At 39.0% G+C, this 22618-nt stretch overlaps 1 protein-coding gene and 1 long non-coding RNA gene across 2 annotated transcripts; one reads left to right on the plus strand and one right to left on the minus strand.

Moving 5' to 3' along the window:
* Nucleotides 1–1854: 1854 nt before the first annotated feature.
* On the minus strand, nucleotides 1855–10410 carry DTD2 (D-aminoacyl-tRNA deacylase 2). The gene is given in 4 exon segments (XM_074824587.1): nucleotides 1855–2180; nucleotides 2182–2203; nucleotides 4198–4267; nucleotides 10282–10410. Coding segments are annotated over 4 exon segments (498 nt in total). The 5' UTR covers nucleotides 10390–10410; the 3' UTR covers nucleotides 1855–1882.
* On the plus strand, nucleotides 10319–17886 carry LOC141923426 (uncharacterized). The gene is made up of 2 exons (XR_012623294.1): nucleotides 10319–10974; nucleotides 11079–17886. It is a non-coding gene; the product is annotated as an uncharacterized LOC141923426 (long non-coding RNA).
* The last annotated feature ends 4732 nt before the right edge of the window (nucleotides 17887–22618 follow it).

Raw genomic sequence — 22618 nt, forward strand, 5'->3', positions numbered from 1 at the left:
ATTATACTTCAAAGGATCAATTTGAGATAGACTGAACACCTGTAATTCCTGTAAGGCCAGTGAAAAGTGGTATTACTCAGCACTTTTTAGGATTTGGCCTCCCACAGAAAGAGGAATAAAAAAAGTTTTTTCAAGCACACAGATCATATTGAATTTGTATTAGTTATTCACATCAGGACAACCTCATTTAAATGTCACTAGTAAGAACTTAGAACAAGACTCATATTGTGTCTATCATAAATGTTAATTATTAATGAATAAATATGTCATTTGGGACCTAGCTAATATTTCCAGGCCATTTGTGTGAATAGTTGTTTTCAATTGTGAGAGTGCCAGTTGCCAGGAATTCAACATCCTTAGGTATTTCATAATTATTAACCATACATTATGTTAATCTGAAAAATCTCATTACTCTCTTATCAAAACTATGAGCTTTGTATCTGTTCAAAAAATGTGATTCTCATGGCATAGTTTGAGCCTGCAGATTACACATTCAGTTATGTTTCTAAAAAATAAAAATAAGGACAGAATATTTGTAACTACTGACCTACAATTTAAGATTGCACAAGCTGGCATGCTCACTAACCATGAGGTTGTTTATCTTTTCCAGAAGAATTTATTACTTAAATGGGAATTCTGGATAATTACTGCAAACCATATAATTGTCTAATTTCACTTTGAACCCTTCTAAATTACTTCAAAAACATGATGCTGCAGTAAAAGAGAAACTAGACTCACAGGATGAATGCACTTGAATCAGTTTTGAATTTGCCAGATTTTAATGTAGCCGTTCTGTTCTTACTGCTTTACAAGACAGAATTTCCCATTATATCTTCTTAACACCATCTGTTAATAATATTTATGACAGTACTGCATAGGAGGTCAGCTGGGAATGGGGCCCCAAATATGCCAACACTATACAAAGGAAATAAAACTAGTCTCTGCCTTGTGGGTTTAATAGACAAAAAGCTGGAAGGAAGCATAAAGGGCAGAGGGAACAACGAGATGGCAGCATACATCATACCATTTTTATTTTTGTTTTCATTTAAATATTTCAGTCCTTTTCCTGAGGCTCTGTTATGAAAGAATTGAGTAGACAACAAGACCAAGGTAACAAGGACACAGACCAAGCTATAGCAAGCAGCCTATCAAAATACATCAAATTTCAGAGTACAAACTTCAAGAACGCAATTCAGTGGTACTGCCTTGACTTCAGGTTCTAGATGTGCCTCACTTTTTCTTCCCTGTATAGTCCATGTTCAGTCCTAGTACTACCTTAAGTGTCCCACCCCTCACACACTCTGGATGAGGGGGATGGACTATCTTATTTAGTACCAACTCTCTAAGAGGCCAGAAATTAAGTGAATTTGTACTTTCAATACATTTGTTAGCTAGAAAGCATTGCTATTTTATAGACAGAAAACAGAAAGACAAAAATTGTCTGACTCGGGAAATCTGGGAACAAATAAATACAGCATTCTTTGTTTTTAATCTGTAAACTTCTCTTCCTCAAGTTTACAATAGTTAATACATGTAATACTTTTGTCATTATTTTGTAGTAAGAAACATATGCATTATCCCATTTTTGGTAACAAAGCCTTTCAAATTATACATATTCATTGGATCAATATTAACAATTATTTTGAGCACACTTCAGATGAATATGGACATAAAACACTCATTATCACAAAGCAGTCTCAGGTATCCTTCTATTTAATGGGACACAACACCAGTACAGATGAGTGAAAGGCTCTTCTTACACCATATCTCCCAAATGTACATTAATGCTTAGAAATGAGGAAAAAAAAAAAAAAAGGACAAAAAAAAAAAAAAAAAGAGACAGTTGCAAGGCAGTACTGTATCCAGGCTACCATTTATTTTTTCAAAATTCAATCAGATGAGTGTAAGGTCCATTTGTATCCAGTTTTAACACCTGCCTGTTTCCGTATGTTCCGTGCTTGACGAGAACACCTGCTTCCATGCATTTGGCATTGGCAGCCAGTTCTTTTTCACACACAGTCACAAACTGAGAATAAAGTTCCAGCCCTTTTTCTTTTTCAATGTTTGCATGGTACTGCATCTTTCTGCCCTTTGCTTTACCACCTAGGGTAGCTTGTGGTATGATTAGCACATCGCCTGGTAAATCAAGAACAGAAACGTACTCGCCGCTTTCATTTTCACTTAACATTCAACAGCATATTGACTGCAAGTAAAAATAAAATAAGAGTTAGTGCAACTAAAGTAAATTAAACAGGACCTAATATAACATCATAAATAAGATTCAACAAATATTGTGATGCATGATAAACTGTTCATGTAAAAGAAAATGCTTATTAATGAAATATGGACAGTCAATAAATGTTATTAACCAACTAACATGTCTGAATATTGTAAAGAACGTGAAGGATATTTATATTAATATAATAAGACTAAAGAGTTATTTCTGGGGGGAAGTGGTTGGCTGTCTGAAATCCTAAAGCTGATTCTAGTTGGACACTCCCAAGGGAACCCAGGATCCAATTAGTGACCCTAACTTATTTGCCTGATACGCAAATAGGCAACATTTGCACAACACTACACATTGTAGGAGATAACACCATCTTCAGTGCACTTTGGAGAAGTTCTGCCCTGGCCGTCTTTTCATTCTGGTTGCAGCAGTTCGCAGCAGGACCCAGCACTGATCTAGGCTGAAGCCACAGCTCAGCAGTTTGACCTCAAGTGGACTGAGTGCCCTTCAGCACTCCACTTCAAGACATGCAGGTGCCAGCTTGGCTTTTGAGAGAGGAAATGGGCAGTAAGGTCAGAGATGCAATTTGGCCCACAAGCCAGAATATATAAACTTGCAAATAAAATAAATGCATTTACTAACATTATGTTTTCCAGTGTTTCTATAACAAATCAAATAATTCCTCCAAACTTTCTCCAACTCTGTAAAAGCTGTGAGGATACTAGTCATGCCTCCAAACCCATAAAAGTTTAATGTTATTTGAAGCAAAAAGAGCTGAGTTGTGATTCAGAAAGCAAAACAACTCATTTAAACAGTTTCAAAACATATTTAGGAAAAAATATTCTGTAAAACAGACACTTAATGAGGATGGTTGTAGATTAATCTCCTAATAGGAAACAGAACTTTCTTTTTTCTGACTTGTTTCAGCTGCGAGACAGCTGAAAAGGTCATTATTCTCAAGTAACACACTCATGAAACTCTCACAAGCACAAAATCAATTTTCATATCCTAACTTTAAATACACTCAAAGATTTCAACTTAGTTTAGCATCACAGAAAGACTGTGCCCTCCAAGACCAAGAGAGAACCCCCCAGGAGCTGCTCTCAGCATTTTCAATAGCACCTGTGCTTGTGCACTGCCAGGTCTTTCTGCTGGGCCCAGCAAGTAGCCTGAAATAGACTGTTACATGACCTTTTGCGAAACCTCTAATATCAGCCAGCCACAGAAATGGGGCACTTTTATCTAGAATACATGGCATCACGGAATTTCCCAGATAATCCAGTGCTACTGATGGAGGAAAGGAGGGAGAAGAAATTAAATAAAAGTAAAAAAGAAAACAAAACCAAAACAACCAACCTCAAGCCAAAACAACAGTGGGTGGACCGAGATCACTACCATTTGACCTTATCCAGAGCATCTTCTCTGCTTTGATGTAAATGTTAAAGTGCATGTGGAGAAGAGTGAAAGAACGGCAAATGCTGCTGTTATCACTTCTGAACCAGAAAGTTGCATTTGAAATGCTAACAGCATATATACTATCACTGAAAAGAGATGGGAAGGACACTGTTTAGCTATCCACCCAACTCCCTCTACTGGCTGTAATTTTAAATATCCTGAACATACAGTGAGATCAGTGTTAAAATACTTCTCAATCAAGCCATGAATTATTTGAAAACAGTCTTCTCTAAATTCAGTCCTGTCCTGTAACGCTTTCTCTGTTTTGCTAGAATGTTGTCATCAGGGGAACCGATTTTCTAACAGGCTGATCATGAGCTGATGGTCAGTGAGAAGTATGGACAACTGTCAAAAGAAAAAGACCAACGGAGCTGTTCTTTCAGCCAGGTGATTGCTTTGGAATGATGCTATCTGATGGCTTTTTGATGACTTCTTGTCCAAATGGCTGCTGCCCTCTCTGCCTCTACTTTCTTCTTTTCCAAACAATACAAGAATTTATAAGGATTATATCATACCAATTTTTGGAACAAGATCCTCATCAGCACCTTTGAAGAAGCATATGTAGATAACAAGCCCTCTCTGGATCTACGAAAAATTACAGAAAACTATGTCAATGTTTCTCATTGTCCACCATGCACACTTAACATTAAAACTGGTATGCAAAATGACAAAACTTCACAACAAAAAAGCTTCCAAGAGTAGTTTTAGTTACTTAGTATAGCTTCAGACATCAAGTTTACACACCACACTGTGGAAGCTTATGAGATAAATATTGATTATCTGCACAATACTTCTACATACGATTAATTAAGCCAATGTACTAGCTCCATGTGAAGCCAAATTTAGTTGCAATGTACAATGTACAGTACTAACATAAACAAGGTGACAAGATGAATTAGTGTATTTAAATCCAGTAGAGGAAATAATTTAACATTTTTTCCTATCACACATACAGATAAAATAATTTTCAGTGTGAATAGGAGTTTATTTCCAATTATGAAACATGAAACACCACAGAACTTGTCAGTGAACTGAATTATTTTTTGGTGTTAAAAGTAATCAAGTACAGGATAATTCTGAAAAAACACAGTCCGTTAATTAAAGATTTAAATATGATGACCAATTTAAATATGATGACCAACAACTATGAAGTTGTTCAGAATATTATAAAGTTGTTCAAAATATTTTTTGAACAGTTTGGATGAAATCTTTTTGGTGAAATGGGCCCTTTCCCCTGATTTGTATAGAGTAAGGGATATGACACTTCTTTAGCATTCAGAGAGACTACTCGTAAGAACTATCTATTTGAGGGAAGAGTTAGGTCTGTACTGAGGAAAAAGCACAAGGAAATTCTTGCGTAGCTTTTCTACTGTCTTGGTTAGTTCACAAGGAATGCATGTGCAACAGCCTGTGCTTTATTAAGACAAACTGATAGGCTCTGCAGCCAACAGCAATTATGTCTCATGCATGAGTATACCCGGATGGTTTAACTTCTTCAGGGAAAAAAAAGAAAGGCATACAATATCCACAGACATACAGTATCTAAAAAAACCTCACCCCTGCTTTGTCAGAATAAGTATCTTTATATTTTTGTTACAAGAAAAATAAATGTCAGTTTATGAAATACCACCCAAGAGATGCCAACTAGACTGGGGCAGGAAGGAGTCATTAATATTGACATTATCAAAGCAAAAGGATAAGAAATATGAATAGTTTCTTTAAAATATATATTTTTAAATTTTCCTCTCTTTTCTTCATTTTTATTTTACCCTTTTCTTTAAAAGATAAAGATTTTTGGTGAAGACAACTTAGCTATACACATGAGATTTTATCCCTTTGTTATTGCAGAGATTAAACAAAATGCTCGAGGCAATGACTGAGAAGAGCTATGCCTTCTCAACTGTTTTTCTAGTGACTAACTTCTGGAAAAAGAGAATGTTCTTTGTAGCCAAAAAGTCACATGCTGAGAACTTTCAAAAGCTTTAAATGGCTCCTTTCAAAACTCATTTTGACCACTGCAGAATATTATACAGGTTCCCAAATGACTGCCATATTTCATAAACACTGTAAGAAATTTGATGGCCTGAACCTCAAACGACATTTCAAACCATCTGTTCGAATAAGGGAGAGAAATGCAGGCTGCCAAAAGTTAGATATCCTTACATGTTCAGCTACATATTCATTCCAGAAACAGACCAGCGTCAGGATATTAATAGAGAATAACAATGCACACATACCTACCAATAAAAATGTTTGTGATAAAATAGGCCAAACGTGTTTACATTGTATATATCAGACCACTGCATTAGAAATAAGTGACTCCATGATATAGCATGCATCACAGAAAATCATTCAAATTCTGAGACTTGTGACAGAGTTTTTTGCCCAGTCTCACAGACAGAAGTAACAATATTCTGCAAGCAGTTCATTTAAAGAAGACAAAAAGGTAAATAAAGTGACATCTGCAAGTCCTAAGGCCAGACAGCTAAAGATTAACTAAAAACATTCATTATTTTTCCAGCCTCTCTCATGATTTGATGCCTATTTTTGAATATACTTTTTATCACAAAATGATACATGAATATTGAGGGAAATTAGAGGGACAGAAGGTTAAGTAAAAAAAAAAATAATTCAGAGACAAATTAAAGCTGCTAGAGGATGCTTCTAATTATATTGCATGTTTATGATCTCCTAGAACACTTTTCAACCATGTTACAGCTGAAAACTATTCAACTATTTGAAAGTTGAAACTTACAGTTTCAGCTATGACTGAAAACTGTGGTTGAACACTATTTTCAGCACATGTGCAACCATGTTTCAACCTCTTGTTACGTCTGTTTTATTCTTTAGTTTCCTTAATTGAATAGAAGATGTAAAACTGAATGTAATTTCAAGAGCTAACCTAATAATAATATATGTCAGTCCTCTGATCTTACAGCAGTGTTTCAAGAGTCCTAACACTTGTGCTTGTTGCCAGTGTAACAGGAACGTGTAAACCTTTCAAACCAAAGCAAAAACATTGCCATTGCTGAAGGGCCTCTGTGACATATCGAAGTCTATTTGACTGCTCTTCAGAGCTGTATTTAATGCAGGAAAAATCAAGCAAAATAACACAAATAAGAAGGTCATAAATTCAACATGCTGATGCGCAGTCACTGCAGGGAACTGACGTAGTGACAGCCAGGTGGTTGAGCAGAGAAACTGTGCTCTATGTGGAATAAGTGTTATCTGTAAAGTGCCTATATAAATAAACCAGCAAAGCAGGGTACTTTGCCACACTGGCATTTACTATACAACCATCCTAAGTAATCATCAGACAAGGCAACCTGCATCATGAAGGGCTGAAGTGCCCAGCCCCAAAGGTTGTCCAGCCAGCCTTAGCAATGCTGCCCCCAAACACTGCTTTTCAGCTCTTTTGCAGGAGAAACAAATAACTAACTCCTTCCTCACCCTCCTCACTAAATACATTCATCTGAATTTTGCAGGATTTCATTAGCAAATCCCAAATACATTCTGCAAAACGTCATCTCAACTCCATTTTTCTTTTTTTTTTTTTTTCCCCAGGAAAATGTAATGCAACTGATAATGAAAACAGAGACACTTTGTAATCCCTAGGAAGCCAGTTCATGAAACTAACTTATATAAATTATTCTTTGACATTTCCATTTCAAGTTCAGATTTGCTACCCTATGAGAAGATTTCTTCATATTTCTTACATTCAGCTACAGAAAAGAGAGATTGCATAATCTACCACAGGTCACAGAACAAGTCTGTGCCTGGTACTTTGCACCTCTTTTTGCTATCTTTACCGGAAAACAAATCAAGGAAAAGAAGATAAGGGAAAGACAGTTTTCATTGTATAAGGTGTACTTTTCAGTACTTGTACTTTTTTACTTTTTAGCTGAATATTCATTTCACGTTTCTTTTCTCCCATAGTTGTGAAATAGACAAAATCTCACCTTATTTCTCCCCTACCTTAGAAGGAGAATTCCTTTTTTTCCTCCTAAGTATTTTGACGTATACATAAACCTTTTATGGATGCTATCTAACCAACATTTTGCCATAAACAAGACATGTCATCCCCAGTAATCCTCAACAGGCCAGAAAAACTCGATCATGAAAACACAATGAAGGCAGTGATTCACATAAGGTCCACTCCTAACCCTTTTCCAGATAAAGAACATCTGCTCTGAAGTTCCTAAAGTACCTACAGGGGTCTCTTAAAGCTCAGAGGCTATTCAAAGCCACTTACATAATGTGCTACTTATAGTACACTAGAAATTTCTCAAGGTGAAGACCTACTTTTAAGTTGTTATAGATAATCAGGAACACACTGGTTTATGTAAATAATAGTTTATATTCCATAATTTTTATTTTTGCATTGGCATGCAAAATATATAGGGAGTAACATGACCCTACCAGAAAATATCAGCAGCAAAGATTCCTTCCAATGACCTCTAAAGTAGTCATACTGAAGACACTATGAACTTCCCCTAGTTTTTTGCTGCATGGTGACTAGTTCTTTTTAAAACAGATTTCTCTTAAAAAGCCTCAGGTACCCAGGAAAGATTCCTAAGTACCCATGACAAATATTAGTAAGGTTCATATCTGAAAAATATCTGCTGCTGAGACCACCTAAATCTCTTGCAGATTCCTTTAGTGCTATTTATTACTTTCTCAGCGATTTAGTTAAGCCATTTAAAACTTCAAATAAAATATAAACAGCATAACCAACCTCCTTGTAATAGAGTTAGTCATCATATCTCTTAAACCATAACATATGCTTTTTTCGGATAGTTTAAAAGACAGTCAGCAAAATTACATTTCTGCTTTTATTTACTAGATCTACAATTACCTCTGAGATTAGAAAGATAGAAATAGGGTATTTCTCCTGTAGTTAATTTATGCTGTGCTGAGCAACTTTCACTATAATTAACCTTGCACTGGGAGGCTAATAATGCAATGCACACAGATGCACTTCAGCCAAAGACAGTGAAATGACACTGAGTAAAACACTCTGGTTTCCCAGACCATGATGCAGAAACTAGGTCTTATGGATCCACCTGCCTCTTTCAAACAAGGAGAGAAACGTTTTAAGAATAATGTGAAAGTCAAACAGTGGAAACACCTAGGGACAGACTTTTTTTTTTAAAACTCACTTCAGATTTGTTGAATGAACTCATAAGCCCTTTAAACACGCTAGAATTTTCACTTTTAAAAAGTTATGCGAGTGACTGTATTTAGCCCCTTCTGTTGTAGGAGTCTTTAAGGACAAAAGATAAAACCAAAAAAACCCAAGGGCTAAATAGTTGACACCTGCATAGGTGAGTTATTCTAGTGTAGGTAACCCATAAACAGACAACTACAGCAAGGTAGTGCAACCCAAAGGGCAGCCTTCAGTTTGGTAAATAGGCCTGAGCTGTATGAACAGCACATCCAAAGAGCCTGCAGACCCACCTACCTCTACAACAGAAGACTATGGCAGGAAAAGGAGAAAATTACAATGTTTCCCTCAAGCTGTGTGGTGGTCCACATCCTAAATTTCATTTTTGGTTAGTGGTGGGGAAAAAAAACAAAAATCAGAACAACTTCTGCCATAGTCGCATTGCTCTACCTGGCCTTTCTTCTCCAAGTGTACACTATCACACAATTAGCAAAGCACACAGCTACGCCCACCAGCCGAGTTCATAGCACCTCTGTGAAAATGTATTTAAGAAAGCGCAGGCAATACTAAAGAGAGAACAAGGCTAGAGGAGTACGAGGTGTTTTGTGGTGGTGCAACCATGCTCCTGAAGGGACTGCAGCCTGTGGAGGACAGGGAAAGAATGAGAAGGAGCAGCAGAGAGAAGCTGTCATGCACTGACCCCAACCTCCTGTGTTGCTCCTTGTCTCCCTGAAGGGATGGAGTGTAACCTTTGGAGGTAACAAGGGGATAAGAAGACAGCTCTGGAGTGAAAAATGGGAATGGGATAGGAGATATGTCTGAAATAAAGCTTAGCCTCGAAAAGGACAAGGGTGTTTTCCTCAAATGTCTAACTACTTGGGGCTTTTTTTCAATATCCAAATCACCAACTAAATATTTATGTTAACTAGGCAATAAATTAACTTAAATTCTCCAAGACCAGTCTGGTTTGCCTGTGATGGTAACCGCTAAGCGATTTCCCTGACTTGACTCTGACCCGCTGGTTTTCTTACTCCTTTTGTTGCCCGTCTCTCCCCGGGCCGGGGCAGAGGAGCGGCTGGGGGGTCGCCGGGCTGCCAGCGGGGCCACCCCACCCCACCCGCCCCGGGATCGCTCCCGCGGCAGCCCGCGCTCCGGAGAGCAACCCAGTAGCGGGCCCAACCGGGGCCTCCTGGAGGTCCGCCGGCGTTACGGCAGGGTATACCGGCCTGACCTCGCGTAGGGAAAGGACGGCAGTTTCGCCCCTGTTATGACCGCCGGGAGCACCTCTGCGTAAGGCGGCCGGGCCACGACGGCAACGAGCGAGAGAGCGCTCCCTCCCTCCGCGCCGGCGGTTGAGCGCTTGCCCCCCGCCCCCCGCCCCGCCGGGGGAAGCAGGGCCGGTGCCGAGGGGGAGGCGGCCCGCGGCAGTCGTTACCTCCACCCACTCGGCCTCGGAGCCGCGCTCGGGCGGCTTCACCTGCAGCCGGGCGGACACGCACTGCTGCAGCAGGACCCGGGCCTGCGCCGGCCGCGCCGCCGCCATGGCGGGCGCCGCACGGCCTGAGGGCGGGCACAGGAGGAAGGGCCGGTTGTTGCCGCCGGGTAACGCCTTTCCGGCACGGCCGGCCGCCCGCAGCGGTGCCCGGTGGGGCGGGGAGCCCTGTCCCCAGGGGCCCGCGGGTCGTAGGCGGTGGAGGGGTTGTGGGGGCGCAGGGGCGGGAGACGGGGCGCCGGCAGCCTGAGGGGGAGCAACGGGCGCGGCGAGCCAGGCCCGGAACCGGCGCCCGGTGACAGCCTGGCCCGGGGTCTGCGGGACGGCAGCGGCTCTGCCAGTATTCGGAAGCGGTTTACGTGGCACGCGAGCGATAAAGAAAGTTCTTGCTAAAAATGTGAGAAAATCAGCAAATACCTTTCGGAGACGGTAAAACAGGGCCTGTGATCTGTTGGTGATCTCTAAGGAGGGGGCAGGCAGCGAGGATACGAGATTTGGAGCAGAAAAACCAAAGTATTTCCACAGCTCAATTTACTGACGCCTTACAGCTAGGAGGAAGCCGGTTTTTGTTTCTGTTTTTTGATGAGAAATGAAAAATCTGCTTGTCTTCTGATTGGGAAATGTTACATGCACGGGGTAAGAATAGTATGCTGTGTAGTTTCTGCATGAAAAAGAAAATTATTAATCTGAATATTGTTTGTCACTTGCTTCTTTAAAAACGAGTAATGTTTGTGTTCCAGGTGACTGAGATGAACATAGCAAGCTGGAGCATTTCTCTTCAATGATGCTACTTTGGAGCAGAGGGAACGGAAAATAATGCAGTTAAAAGGGATCTGGATAGCTAGGGATTAAAATCATGATCTGAAAAAGTGCATAGTTCTGAAATGAGATCCCATTGCTAATAGAAAAAGTTAAAGTTTGCAACTGCTTCTTTTATTCTCTTGCATTTTTTTGGCTACATACCCTGATATTCATTGAACAGCTCCGAAATTAGAAGAGTTGTGCCTTCCTCCTGTTTATGAATACTGACACATACAAGTTTTGAATGACATTGGCTTCAGCAAAGTCAGGGTAGAGATACAGAATTCAATGTCTCTGAATTCATTTTAAGACTGAAGATTTTTTTTTTACAAACTTTTTTTTAAAAAAAGATAGGTAAGAAGCCAAATTTTATTACCCGGCCTCAATCATAGAGTAAGATTACTGAAGATTACTACTGCACAGCATGGGTCCTGAATAGAGTGTTACACATGGGGATATGTCAGGCTGCTGTGTATTATTTTAAAATAACATTCTTTCTTGTGTGAGTGTTCAGTGAGGTTGCTCCTCCCAAAGCAAACCTTTATGGAAGAGGAGGAAATTGCACTAGGTGGTTAGTGCATAAACTAGCTCACTTTTGCTAGCTGTAGGGTATTGTTAAGTGTGAGCTGGTTTTATTTAAATTCAGCTAATTTTATTTAAAATACCTTCTGTTCATTTACTCTAAAGCTGTATGCCCAGACTCATTAAGAAGAGTTTAATGAGGTAGAAATCCATTTAAAATGAGGGATTTTTCCATATATGTTTGTGATATAAATTGATTGTTAAGGAAAATGGATTATACTACAGTTTGAGCAAATTATGTAAACAGATTATAAAGGGATATTACTATACAAGGATATTCATTGTTCTTTGTTTCAGTCCCATTATTTACACCAGGATGTGATGGAGAACACTTATTCCTGTGCAAGTTTCAACACAAATGTCTGTGAAACAGTGTATAGAAAAATTAGTATGACATCATTATTTATTTATGAATTCTTGGTGGAATTATGTCATATCTTCCTTGGGAAGCCAAATCCATTTTGTTGTAATGCATCTTGAATTTCTTGAATCTTATTGGTCTGTAGTTACGTTAAAGGCCTCTCATTGTATGCCAAAGAATGATAGGAAATTTGTTGGTTACATTTTAGATGAGAGTTTACATTTGATTGGGGTTTTTATGTAGAAAAGAACTTCCTGACACTTAAAGAATATATCTATGCATAAAATATATTGATATTTTTATCAGTTATTATAGAAAGACATTTTTTGCAGGTTTTGGATTTGACAGCAGTCCCAGAATTTCTCATTATCCTCTCTGCTTGTTGTCACTGGAGCAGAGAGTAGGTATTTTGAGAATGGTATCCAGAAGACATTTCTGGTTATTTTCACATCAGTTCTCTTTTAGATGGGCAGATGGCAGTATGAACCATTTCTCACAAATTTCAGTGGACATGTGTTTTTCCTTACCCTTTGTGTTGAATGGTCATGCATATTTCATGTAAGTTTAATGGAATGAATCCTTTTGTGAAGAGGGGGGTGGGCGCTGGAAGCTCTGCCTCTGCGGGTACTTGGCTTTCTCCTGTTTTATCAGAGGATGAAATGCTAAGAGGTATTTCCAAAATGATCTCAAGTGGTCTTGAATTTTTCCCTAGGGATGATTTTTTTGTTGTTATTAGTATTAAGTTTGGTGTTACATACCAACTACTGGCAGGTGCAGTAGTTGACTGGAACTTTGAAGGGACAAGATGCATTTTGGATGTTATTCCTCTGTCTGTGGTGTCTGAAACCACGATCAAAGATCTTTCAAGCAGCTGTCACATCAACAGAGTGCCCCTAGGGTAGTGTCATCTGTTTTGAAGAGTAACTATACAAAGCTGTAGTGGCACTTGGATAGCAAAGATACAAAATAGGTTGCTGGTAAGGGTTATATCTTGGTAGAACTACCTCTTGTGTGGGACACAGAGCTGAAAGGCTGCAGAGTATCAAGGGAAGAATTGGATTTAAACATTTTTTCTCCATTGTCCAACGTGGAACACTCTCTTCCCACACATACAGAGATTAAAAAAAAGGAAAGATGACAAGTAGCAGGGCACATGTAAGGAAAGAAAGAGTCTTAGTTAAATAACTTAGAAACATTTAGTAAAGAATCACAGGTGGATGCCACTACTGCTGTGAAGGGTAAGACAGAACTGATGGACACTGCTGTGCTAGCTGTTAGAGGTGTTATTAAAAGTTGCTGTTAGAAGACTTTCATCATCAGAGATGGTCTGGAAAGTGGAATTTGCAGCAATGAATTGCAAATTTTCATCATGAGATAAAAAAAATTCTACAAAATACTTTGTAAACTGGGATTAATGTTTAAATAAAATACACTTTAATTTGGCCGTGCTGAAACAACAGATCAATCCCTCAAAGAGAGAAAAAAAAGATATTGCATATCTTTAAGTCTGAGGTGTTGAAACTGCCACAAGACAGCTCAGAATGATAGCGTGTTTTGTTTTTGAAGTGATGTTTACAATCTTATATCCTGAACTGAGTCGAGTCCTTTCTGTTGGATGATGATCGCTTTTTCTTGTCTTTTGCTCCCAGTTTACCTATTTTGCTTCAGTTTTTGAGCTACTTAGCCTACTTGTGCTATCTGCAATGAGCTATCTGGCTCTTTAGATTTGATGATTCTTTTTTTTGTAGCTTGTTTCTCGGTCTAGTTCAAGACCCAGTTAAGCTTTCTTCTTTCTACAGCCTCAGAATTGCTAGTCAAAATGCTAGTTGGAAGAAAGAATATACTGCTGAACAGTGGTGTGGGTGTAGAGAGGATTAGGTAGTGGTGTTAGAATAATTTTATTGTCTAAGTAGCAGATGCATTAAGATGATTGTATTTAGTTTGTCTCTTATGCAAAGCACTGTCCAGACATTAAGGTCAGGAGTATGTCTGCCTCCCAGCCATCATTCTCCTTCCTCCAGAGGTATTTAAATAAGGAAAGCAGAGAGAGTGCATGAAGAATTTCCCTAGTAGAAGTCAAGCAGCAGAAATTAGATGGAATAGCAGCCCTCAAAGACCATAAGTATTGCCTGTGTAAAGCTACCAAAAATAGCTCTTCAAGAGAAGACATGAGGTGTAGACTGTCATCAACTTTGCCTTCCAAACAGAGCCCCAGATCTGAAAGCCTGCAGACTTCTGGGGGAAGATGATTGAGAGGAGGAGATAGGTCTGATTTTTATCTTCTTGGTTTGCATCATAGCTCTGAGGAAGGTTGTAACTTCAGTCCTAGTTTTGTAGCTTCAGAGTTGGTATACCTCTTGAGCTCTTCCAGCAGAGCCAACTTACTGTCGCCGTGAATGTCAGAATTGTTTCCAGTGAAGACTGATATTCCTGTTGTGGAAGAGCAATCCTGTGATTTGAGCAGTTGATTTTATGCTTGTTTAAAGTTGCTATAGACAAAAATGCATCAGTATCTTCTAGGAGCTGGAACTTGAGCTTCCATGCTTTCAATAGATGCCATATGTAAAATTATCAGAGTATTGGCATAAAGCATGCAGCAAAAATTAAATACACTATTAAAAATAGATTATTATTTTGTTTAATCCTTCATACAATTACAAAACAGGTACTGAAATGTGTTAAATGAGAGTAATCAAAAGTTAATTAAATTTCTGAACAAAATAACAAATTCAGTGTGAAGGCTGTGTCAGGTACAATTACAGCTTTTCTAAGTGAGAAGGAGAAATTTGGCTCTATTGGAGAAAAGGTAGCCAGACAAAGACATGCAATCTGCCTGCTTACCATGATTGCCTAAAGGAAATAAGAACACTATTAATCATAGTTTCTTTCTGTACAGGTGTCAGGCATGTTCATTTGCCTGTGACATTCAACTGCTGTATTTTTTTCCCTGCTTGGGTGTCTCCCATACAAAACCTTTGTCTGCATGATTGACAGACATTAATGTTAAAGGGACTTCTGTATCCTGCTCCAATGAAATCTAGAGCAGTGGGAATAGCCTACCTACAGTATCTAATTGTATCTAATTGTAACACCTCATACTGGTTAGAAGCCATACAATTTTTTTCACAGAACTGAGCTAATCTAATAAACTACACTCCTGGACCTTTCTTGTGCAGAGCCAGCCTTGAATTTCAGCACAACACTCAGTTTTGGAACTCAGAGGGAGGTTGTACAGAGCCACCAGACTGACTCCCAGAGGAGTCCTTCAAAGGTCAGCAGCTTTCTGTTCTTTTTAGGAATGGTACTGCCAGATCCAGGCTGATCCCTGCAGGCATATTCAGATGTCTTTGTACTTGCTTCCCTGGTCTCCTGAGTTTCTGATCTGGGTTCTACACAGCAGGAGGGCGTGCATGGAAACTGCCTGGATGTAGGACAGTAAGTGAAGCAGTGGTGAGGTAAAAAGCACCCACCTAACTATAAAAGGCTAACCTTATGGTCACAGGCCTGGAGCAAATGGGGAGGAGTAAGAGTGCTGAATAAGAGTCTGCAGCTGTACGGGCTGTTTGCCACCCCTGCGGAAGCTCCGTATACCCACTCAGGCCAGCTTTGATCAGTGGAACTCAGCTTCTTGTGCTCCATCGGGAGCTGCTGACCACCCATCTACGCAGAGCCTGGCACTGGTCTGGTAGCATGGTTGGTGGTTCTGCTTTGCTTCAAGCCCCCGAGCTAACCCCTGCCTGCCTGATCTAGCTGGATGTTGCAAACTGTGTTCCTCCTAGTGGAGAAGGTATTTACACCCGGCCCTGTTGGAGACACTGCAGAGCACAGGTCCTACTTTCTTCATGTCCTACATTCAGGGTCAGTTTGGTGCAGACCCGAGGTGACTCCACCACATTCTTGTGCTGTGCTCCACAGACCCTGTATTATTGGTCCCTGTTATGCTGGATATTGTTCTCTACCCCTGCCACGTAAAGGAATTAAAATCTGTTCTCTTCCCCAGGTATTGCTGCATCACTGCTCTCTTCACCTCACAAACATATTTGCAATTGCAATTAGTACTACAGAGGTGTGGTTTTGTTAGTTAATCTCATTTTTTTTCATTTTCAGTGAGAAATTTTCATGGTAATGTGGGGACGTTGGTATAGACAAAAATGCATCAGTATCTTCTAGGAGCTGGAACTTGAGTTTCCATTTTTTCAATAGATGGCATATGTAAAATTATCAGCATATTGGCATAAAGCCTCATGTTGTTATTAAAAATGTACAGGGATTGAGACATGGCTCTTTCTGCTCCTTTCACAAACAGTATGAAAGGCCATTTATTATTCGCTGTGTACCTGGAGGACTCCTTGCCTCCAGTTCCTGTTGAGTGTGCAGGCATAATCAGTGCATGTCATTTTTTTTTTGCATTTATACGGATGACTTTCAAAATAAAACTCTTACACAGCTTCAGGCCAAAAGCTTTCTCCTTGAGCCACAGCTCCTATAATTTTTTTTTTTCCCCTCAGGCATACTGATCCTTAGCTAGTCAGAAAAGCATGCACACAAATGATAGGTCATTAGGAAATTCTCTGAATAGCAAACCTCTGAAGTCATCCCAAGTGCTATTTGCCATGCATCATCATAAAAGTGGGTAAGTTTGAGGAGGCACTAATTATATGCTTGGTCTGTCATTTATCAGTTGTTGGAGCTGTTGTTCCCAGAACACAGCATCCTCTTTCGCAGCATAGTTCAAGATTGCCAGAGCTCAAGGAGCCAAGCAGGGTTGACAGATTTTGGCATTTTATTCCTTTCAATGCAAGATGACTGCATTACAACACAAATGAGTATCTCACTTTGCCATAGCACAGGATCATATACAGATACAGTAATGTTGATTGGTGGGCTTTTCTTAAAATTATATTTTGGGAACTTGTTCCCCTTACAACAAATGGCAACTGTAGGACTTTCATTTACCATCAGACTTTAGTTTTTGATAGTTTGTTTCAGTTAATACAATAGTGTATATATGTAATCTTTTCATGATTTTAACCATCATAAATAGAAGGTGATCTTGTTTCCCCTCAGGTCTTGTGGGAAAAAAAGCAGATGTTTAATGCAGTGAGCTAAATAATAGAAGATTATAAATTCTAATGAATATTCATGGAGTCAAATAAGATAATAGACCACACGTCAAGAAATAATGTGGCTTCCTGCTATGACTTCCAGTGTGGCTTAACATGTTTCAAAGAGCTTCCAGTGTCAATAATTGGTTTTTAGTATTTAATTTTCACACTTTCTTAAAGCACAGATTTTTTTAACGCATGTTTCTGAACTCATTCGGGGTGATATTATTACTTTATTATTTGATACTTCAGAAGCACTGCAATGATGAACAGGGGATTTTTCACATAATCTTTGGGGGTTTTTTAAGCTGCCAAAGGGTCATAGTTTCTTTCTTTTACAATAGATGCTAAATAGCTGCTACAGAGTGGAAGTAAAATGCTTTATCTTCAATATTTGATGTTCTAACAGAATAGAAAAATGATATTTCATGTAACTTTCTCTTAAAGAGCTTTTTATTTCACAGATAATTCTTGGAACTGCTGGAGGCTTACATTTTTATGAATAACTGGGTAGAACAATTACTCTGTAACTTGGGATATTTTAATATCAATTAGAGATATTTAATCTTTCCCTGGATACCCTGTTGCCCATAGGACAAAAAATAATTGTGTCTTCATAGTGACAGTCTGAGTGAGGGCCACATCTGTATTAAAAAAAAACACCTTCATTTTGATGCCCACAAATAAATTCCAGCACAAGTTTGAAGTGTTTTGTCTCCTGTTGTAGAAAACACAGATTTAACTAATGCAATCTGGAGCTTAGAGAATGACTCAGCTCACAATCAGGTGAAGCTCTAGGCTACACCTGTACTAGGCAGTTAATCAATTGCAGGAAATGTTCTTGGATGCTGCAACTCATCTTCACTTTTAATGGTTCCTGACATACTTTGGGCCAGGGCTTGCTCACTAACAAAACAATTCTGGTCCTGGTTCAGCAGTTAAGTTGGGCCAGAGCCCCTTCTCAAGGGGCGGGTTGTATGACATTACCCTGCTTTGCAAACCTCCTTTTTCTAACAACTTTCATGAGTCCTAAGTGTGAGCTAACAAGCCAGGTGCTGAATTGAACAATCACTTAGTGTCAAAACAATTCTGTATTTTCTATCATCCCTCTATTTCCTGTAATACTGTTATATTTTTTCATGTCAAAGTTCAATTAAATTGGTATTTTAAAAGGTACACTGCAGTCCTTAAAGTGTCAATAATTAGAAGAATGCAAATTACATTTATTTCTGTGATGGAGTTGGTTTTCAGACCTTAGTTTCAAGATCCATAGACCAAGAGCTTTCCTGAGGAATTCACTAGAAAACTACCTTCCTCTGAACCAATTACAATGAGAAGCATAGTTACTTTGTTGTAGGGAGCCGTAAACCAAGTCCCTCTTCTCTTCATGCCCAGGGAGCTGGGATGGAAAATAAAGCAAAGATGAATTCTCTGAATCAAGAGGAGCTCACTCAGTTTCGTGAAAAAGGTGCTCTGCTTTAGGCTGTTCTTTCCTTGGTCTAGGCTTCCTATAAAGGAGAAAATAGGCAAGTTATAAACATGCCTATCTCTACTTCCGGTGCTAGGAACATCACTTGGTTCTATTCTGTCTAAAGCAGCCAGCTATTTGACATTAGAAGACATTGGCATAATTTAAAAACTGAGGCACTGTGTCCCGCTCTTTTTTGGGGGGTAAATCAGTAACACTTCAGCATAGGAGATCAGAAATCAGGAACTCCAGGTTATATTCCTGGATCTGCCTCTGGCTCAATGTAAAACCCTGAAGAAGAGTTATTTTCCTTCACAGTTGAGGGTTAACCAGAGGATTGCATCCCAAGAATCAGCTGTTCTGGCTCCACAGTGGTGGAATGCCTCACAGTTTTACATGATAGTGCTTCAAACAGGGTGCACAGCCACAAGAAGTGTTCTTGGATCACATTTATTTTCAGCTGAGATTGGTCCTTGCACACTGAAACACTCTGGAGCAGGTTGCTGATGGCATAATTGTGTAAGTGGTCCCCATACGCCCAAAGTGCATTGGTGCCCGTCTGAAATATCTTGTGCTGCTAGTGTACTGGCAATTGTAAGTATTGAATGGCCATGGAGCAAAACTGAACTGGTTTGGAACATAGGCCAGATTTTAAAAATAATTACTGAACACCAAAACCACTAAAGTTGATGTAATTTCTCAATCAGCCTCATTGGTTAAATAAGATTAATTTGCTATACAGAACTCATTTAGGCTCAAGGTCCTGATCTTAACAAAAATGATTCCTGTAAAGCATAAGCTCATTACTGAGAAAATTGAATGAAGAGCAGAATTAAAATTATTTCAGAAATTAAAACTCTGACTGAATGCCATTATGACTCAGACCAGTGGTGTCAATTGGTTTACTGAAGCTTTTAGAACAGTGACCATCTTTTTTATTCTGTATTTGTACAAAGTCTAATACAATAGGGCTCTTGGGACTCTTACCATTGCAATTTATCTCCATTACTGGAAAAAAAAAAAAAAAAAAAGGAAAGAAGAAAGAGAGAAAATGCCAGTTCTCCTTCAATGTTTGTAAAATATATGGCAAAGATTAGGAATACTTTAAAAAAAAAAATCAAAACTTTTGTTCTCTTTTCTTCAAATATGGAAATACTGTTAATTTGAGTTAATTCCATTCGTGCAAGGAATATCTATATATCAGGTACCCAAGAAAAATTATGTGGCTTTGTTACTGAAGGGCATATTCAACAAAATAAATATCTTCATTTTCTGCACTGCTTGCTTAAGGCTGGAAAAATTGCTGTAATATCAGCTTCATCTTCACTGTGATGTGACTGTTACTATAGTAAGCAATATTAACGTGAAGAACTTGATGACCGACTTCAGAAGAATTTGGTGATAGTTTAAATAAGGTTTTCATTTCTTCTTGACTATGAAGGAGTGCACTGATTAAAATGTCCACACAAAAGCAATATACAAACTAAATTGGGCTCAATTCTGCCAGACCTTCCTCCTCATTTAGCAAAACAGAACTAAAGGAGACAATTTCTTTCTGTTTAAGGTTTGGCAAAGCATTCATGCAGGATGAAATTACTTTTGTGTTCCTATATTTATTGAAAATACTAATACACATGATAAAGAAAAATGAATACCTTAGGACTGTTTCTTAAGTGTTTTCATTGTGCTTGTTAAGATGTTGCAGTTTCAAATATTGCTATATATGATGAACAGAATATGCTTCTTAAGGTAATATTCCATATGAAAACACAGGTAAACCTCACTTGTTTTGTATGGATATTTGAAATCAGAATCTGTTAAAATCCCTTAGGTCATATTTACTTTGCAACAAATGGGCATAACTGCCTCGATATCAGTGATGTCTGCCTTGGTATGTAAGCCTAGCAGGAAAAAGATGTAAGAAGAGAAATTCTAATGAATGACAGAGAAGCAATAGCTTGAGACACAAGGACTCATACACGCTTGCAGTTGTTTTCTCCCCTTGTGCCTGAAATTACCTCCTTACATGTTTTTGAGGCGTGCCTTACTGCTACGGCTGGACCCTGTTACCCCCAGGTACGACATCGAGCCCACGTGCACAAGCTCTGCCAAGCTGACGCTGGTCTGTGCAGACCCAGATTGCATGTCTCAGCATTAAGTAAAGCAACCTGGAAGTTACTTTAACTTACATGAGGAGCATAGCAAATTTAAAGCAAAGAACTCACACGGGTAGGCATTGTGACTTGGTTTATTTTGCAGCCTGATGTAGTTTGTCAGCCCCACAGGAGAATGATAGTCTGGCAAAAGCCATGAGAGCAGCTCTAGCTTGGTCTCTGAGCTGCCCATGGGAGGAGGGGGCAGCCGTCCTGAGACGCAGTGCATGGGCTGAGCCAAGGGATAACACTAAGGATCCTGCCCGAGGAGGCTCGGAAATGAGGGCAGAGCAGCAAGGCTCCCTGGACCAGCAGTTGTTGGGTAAGAGCACAAGAAGTCACAGAGGATTACAGGCTTAGCTTTGAAAAAGCTTGGGAACAACTGCTCCAGTTTAAGATAGCATGGAAAAAAGGGAACATGATGGCCCCAGGTGTCCTCCTTGCTCTGCAGCAGTCTGAGGCTCAAGAAGCAGAGCCTCTAACTTTTAAAAGGCAATAGTAGTGAAAGTTTTCCTGGCTTCTCCAGAAGTACCACAACTTCCATAACTCTTTTTTAAGGCATTACATCTTATTTCACTATATAACGATATATGAAAGATTATATCATAATTTAATGTTTTCATCTATATTTCTTAATCATGCAACATCAGCCTCATTGTCCATCACATGAGCTTTGATAACTGGCCGAAAACTTAACTATCTTAGACTTCCTTTCTTCATGAACCAAGTAACTATTGCTATGTGGACAAAAAAGATAAAATGCAACATTTTAACCTTACTTATCTTAAATGGGCCAGGGCTGGCTGACCAGTCAGGGATAAAACCCAGAATCAGTAACCCTCCATGCCACACACACTTGCCCTGGTATACTATAGTATACCTCTGCGGCCAAAGATTACAGGCCTGGTCATGAAGCTAAAATGACCCCTTAGTTTTTAAGAACAGTTCTTTAGCCTTTTTTAATATAATTTCTAGTTTAAATTGTGACCAACATGGATAGCTCATATGAGTAACAGTTTGTAGCATGTCCTTAACTTACTGTATTATTAATACAGTCTTACGCAGACACTCAGAAATGAGAATGGAAACACAGGGCTCCATCAGCCTGGAAAGCTTGCAGTCTTGATAATACACTCTTTTTTTTAACTGCTTACTTCCTTATGGCACCCAGATCCACCTAATTATCTACCAAGTCATTTTTCAGATAAGTAGTTTTTAAAAATTGGAGTCATTTGGCAATAAATCTCTCCTAGATATACCTGGATACCCTTAATTGATTTTGGGTGGAGAAAGAATACATTTAAACACAAGGCATTCTAATTTCAGACAAAAATCAATTATACTGTTATCATGTTAATGTTCAGGCTGAATAGCAATTTAAAGCCTTTGAATACACTTACTTTAAAAAAATGTTATCAATTTGCATTAAAATTAAATATTGTGTTTTTCATTTTGTTGAACTATTGAAAAGTCCGGAGTGGAATTTTCTCAAAGATGCAGAGATTGCTCGTAGTTTCCATAAAGACTCAAGTCTGGCAGTAAAATCTTTGTTAATTTTTGGTTGCATTTTCCTAGACTCATATTTTAGCACTGTGTGTGGACTGCAATGACCTGTCAAGCAAACAACTTAGACCAATATTTTCAAATGTTAAAATTTAAATAGGAAGCCAAAAGCAATTATAAGAAGTGTGTAATCTGTAAAACTGTCTTCACAAATAGAAGTGATGGTGGAATACTACTCAAACTGTGATCAAGGTATTCCAGTATTAACAATCATGGTATTTTGACAATGTCTGCTTTATTGCTGAGC

Source organism: Strix aluco, chromosome 4 (genome assembly GCF_031877795.1).
Source record: "Strix aluco isolate bStrAlu1 chromosome 4, bStrAlu1.hap1, whole genome shotgun sequence".
Lineage (NCBI taxonomy): Eukaryota > Metazoa > Chordata > Aves > Strigiformes > Strigidae > Strix > Strix aluco.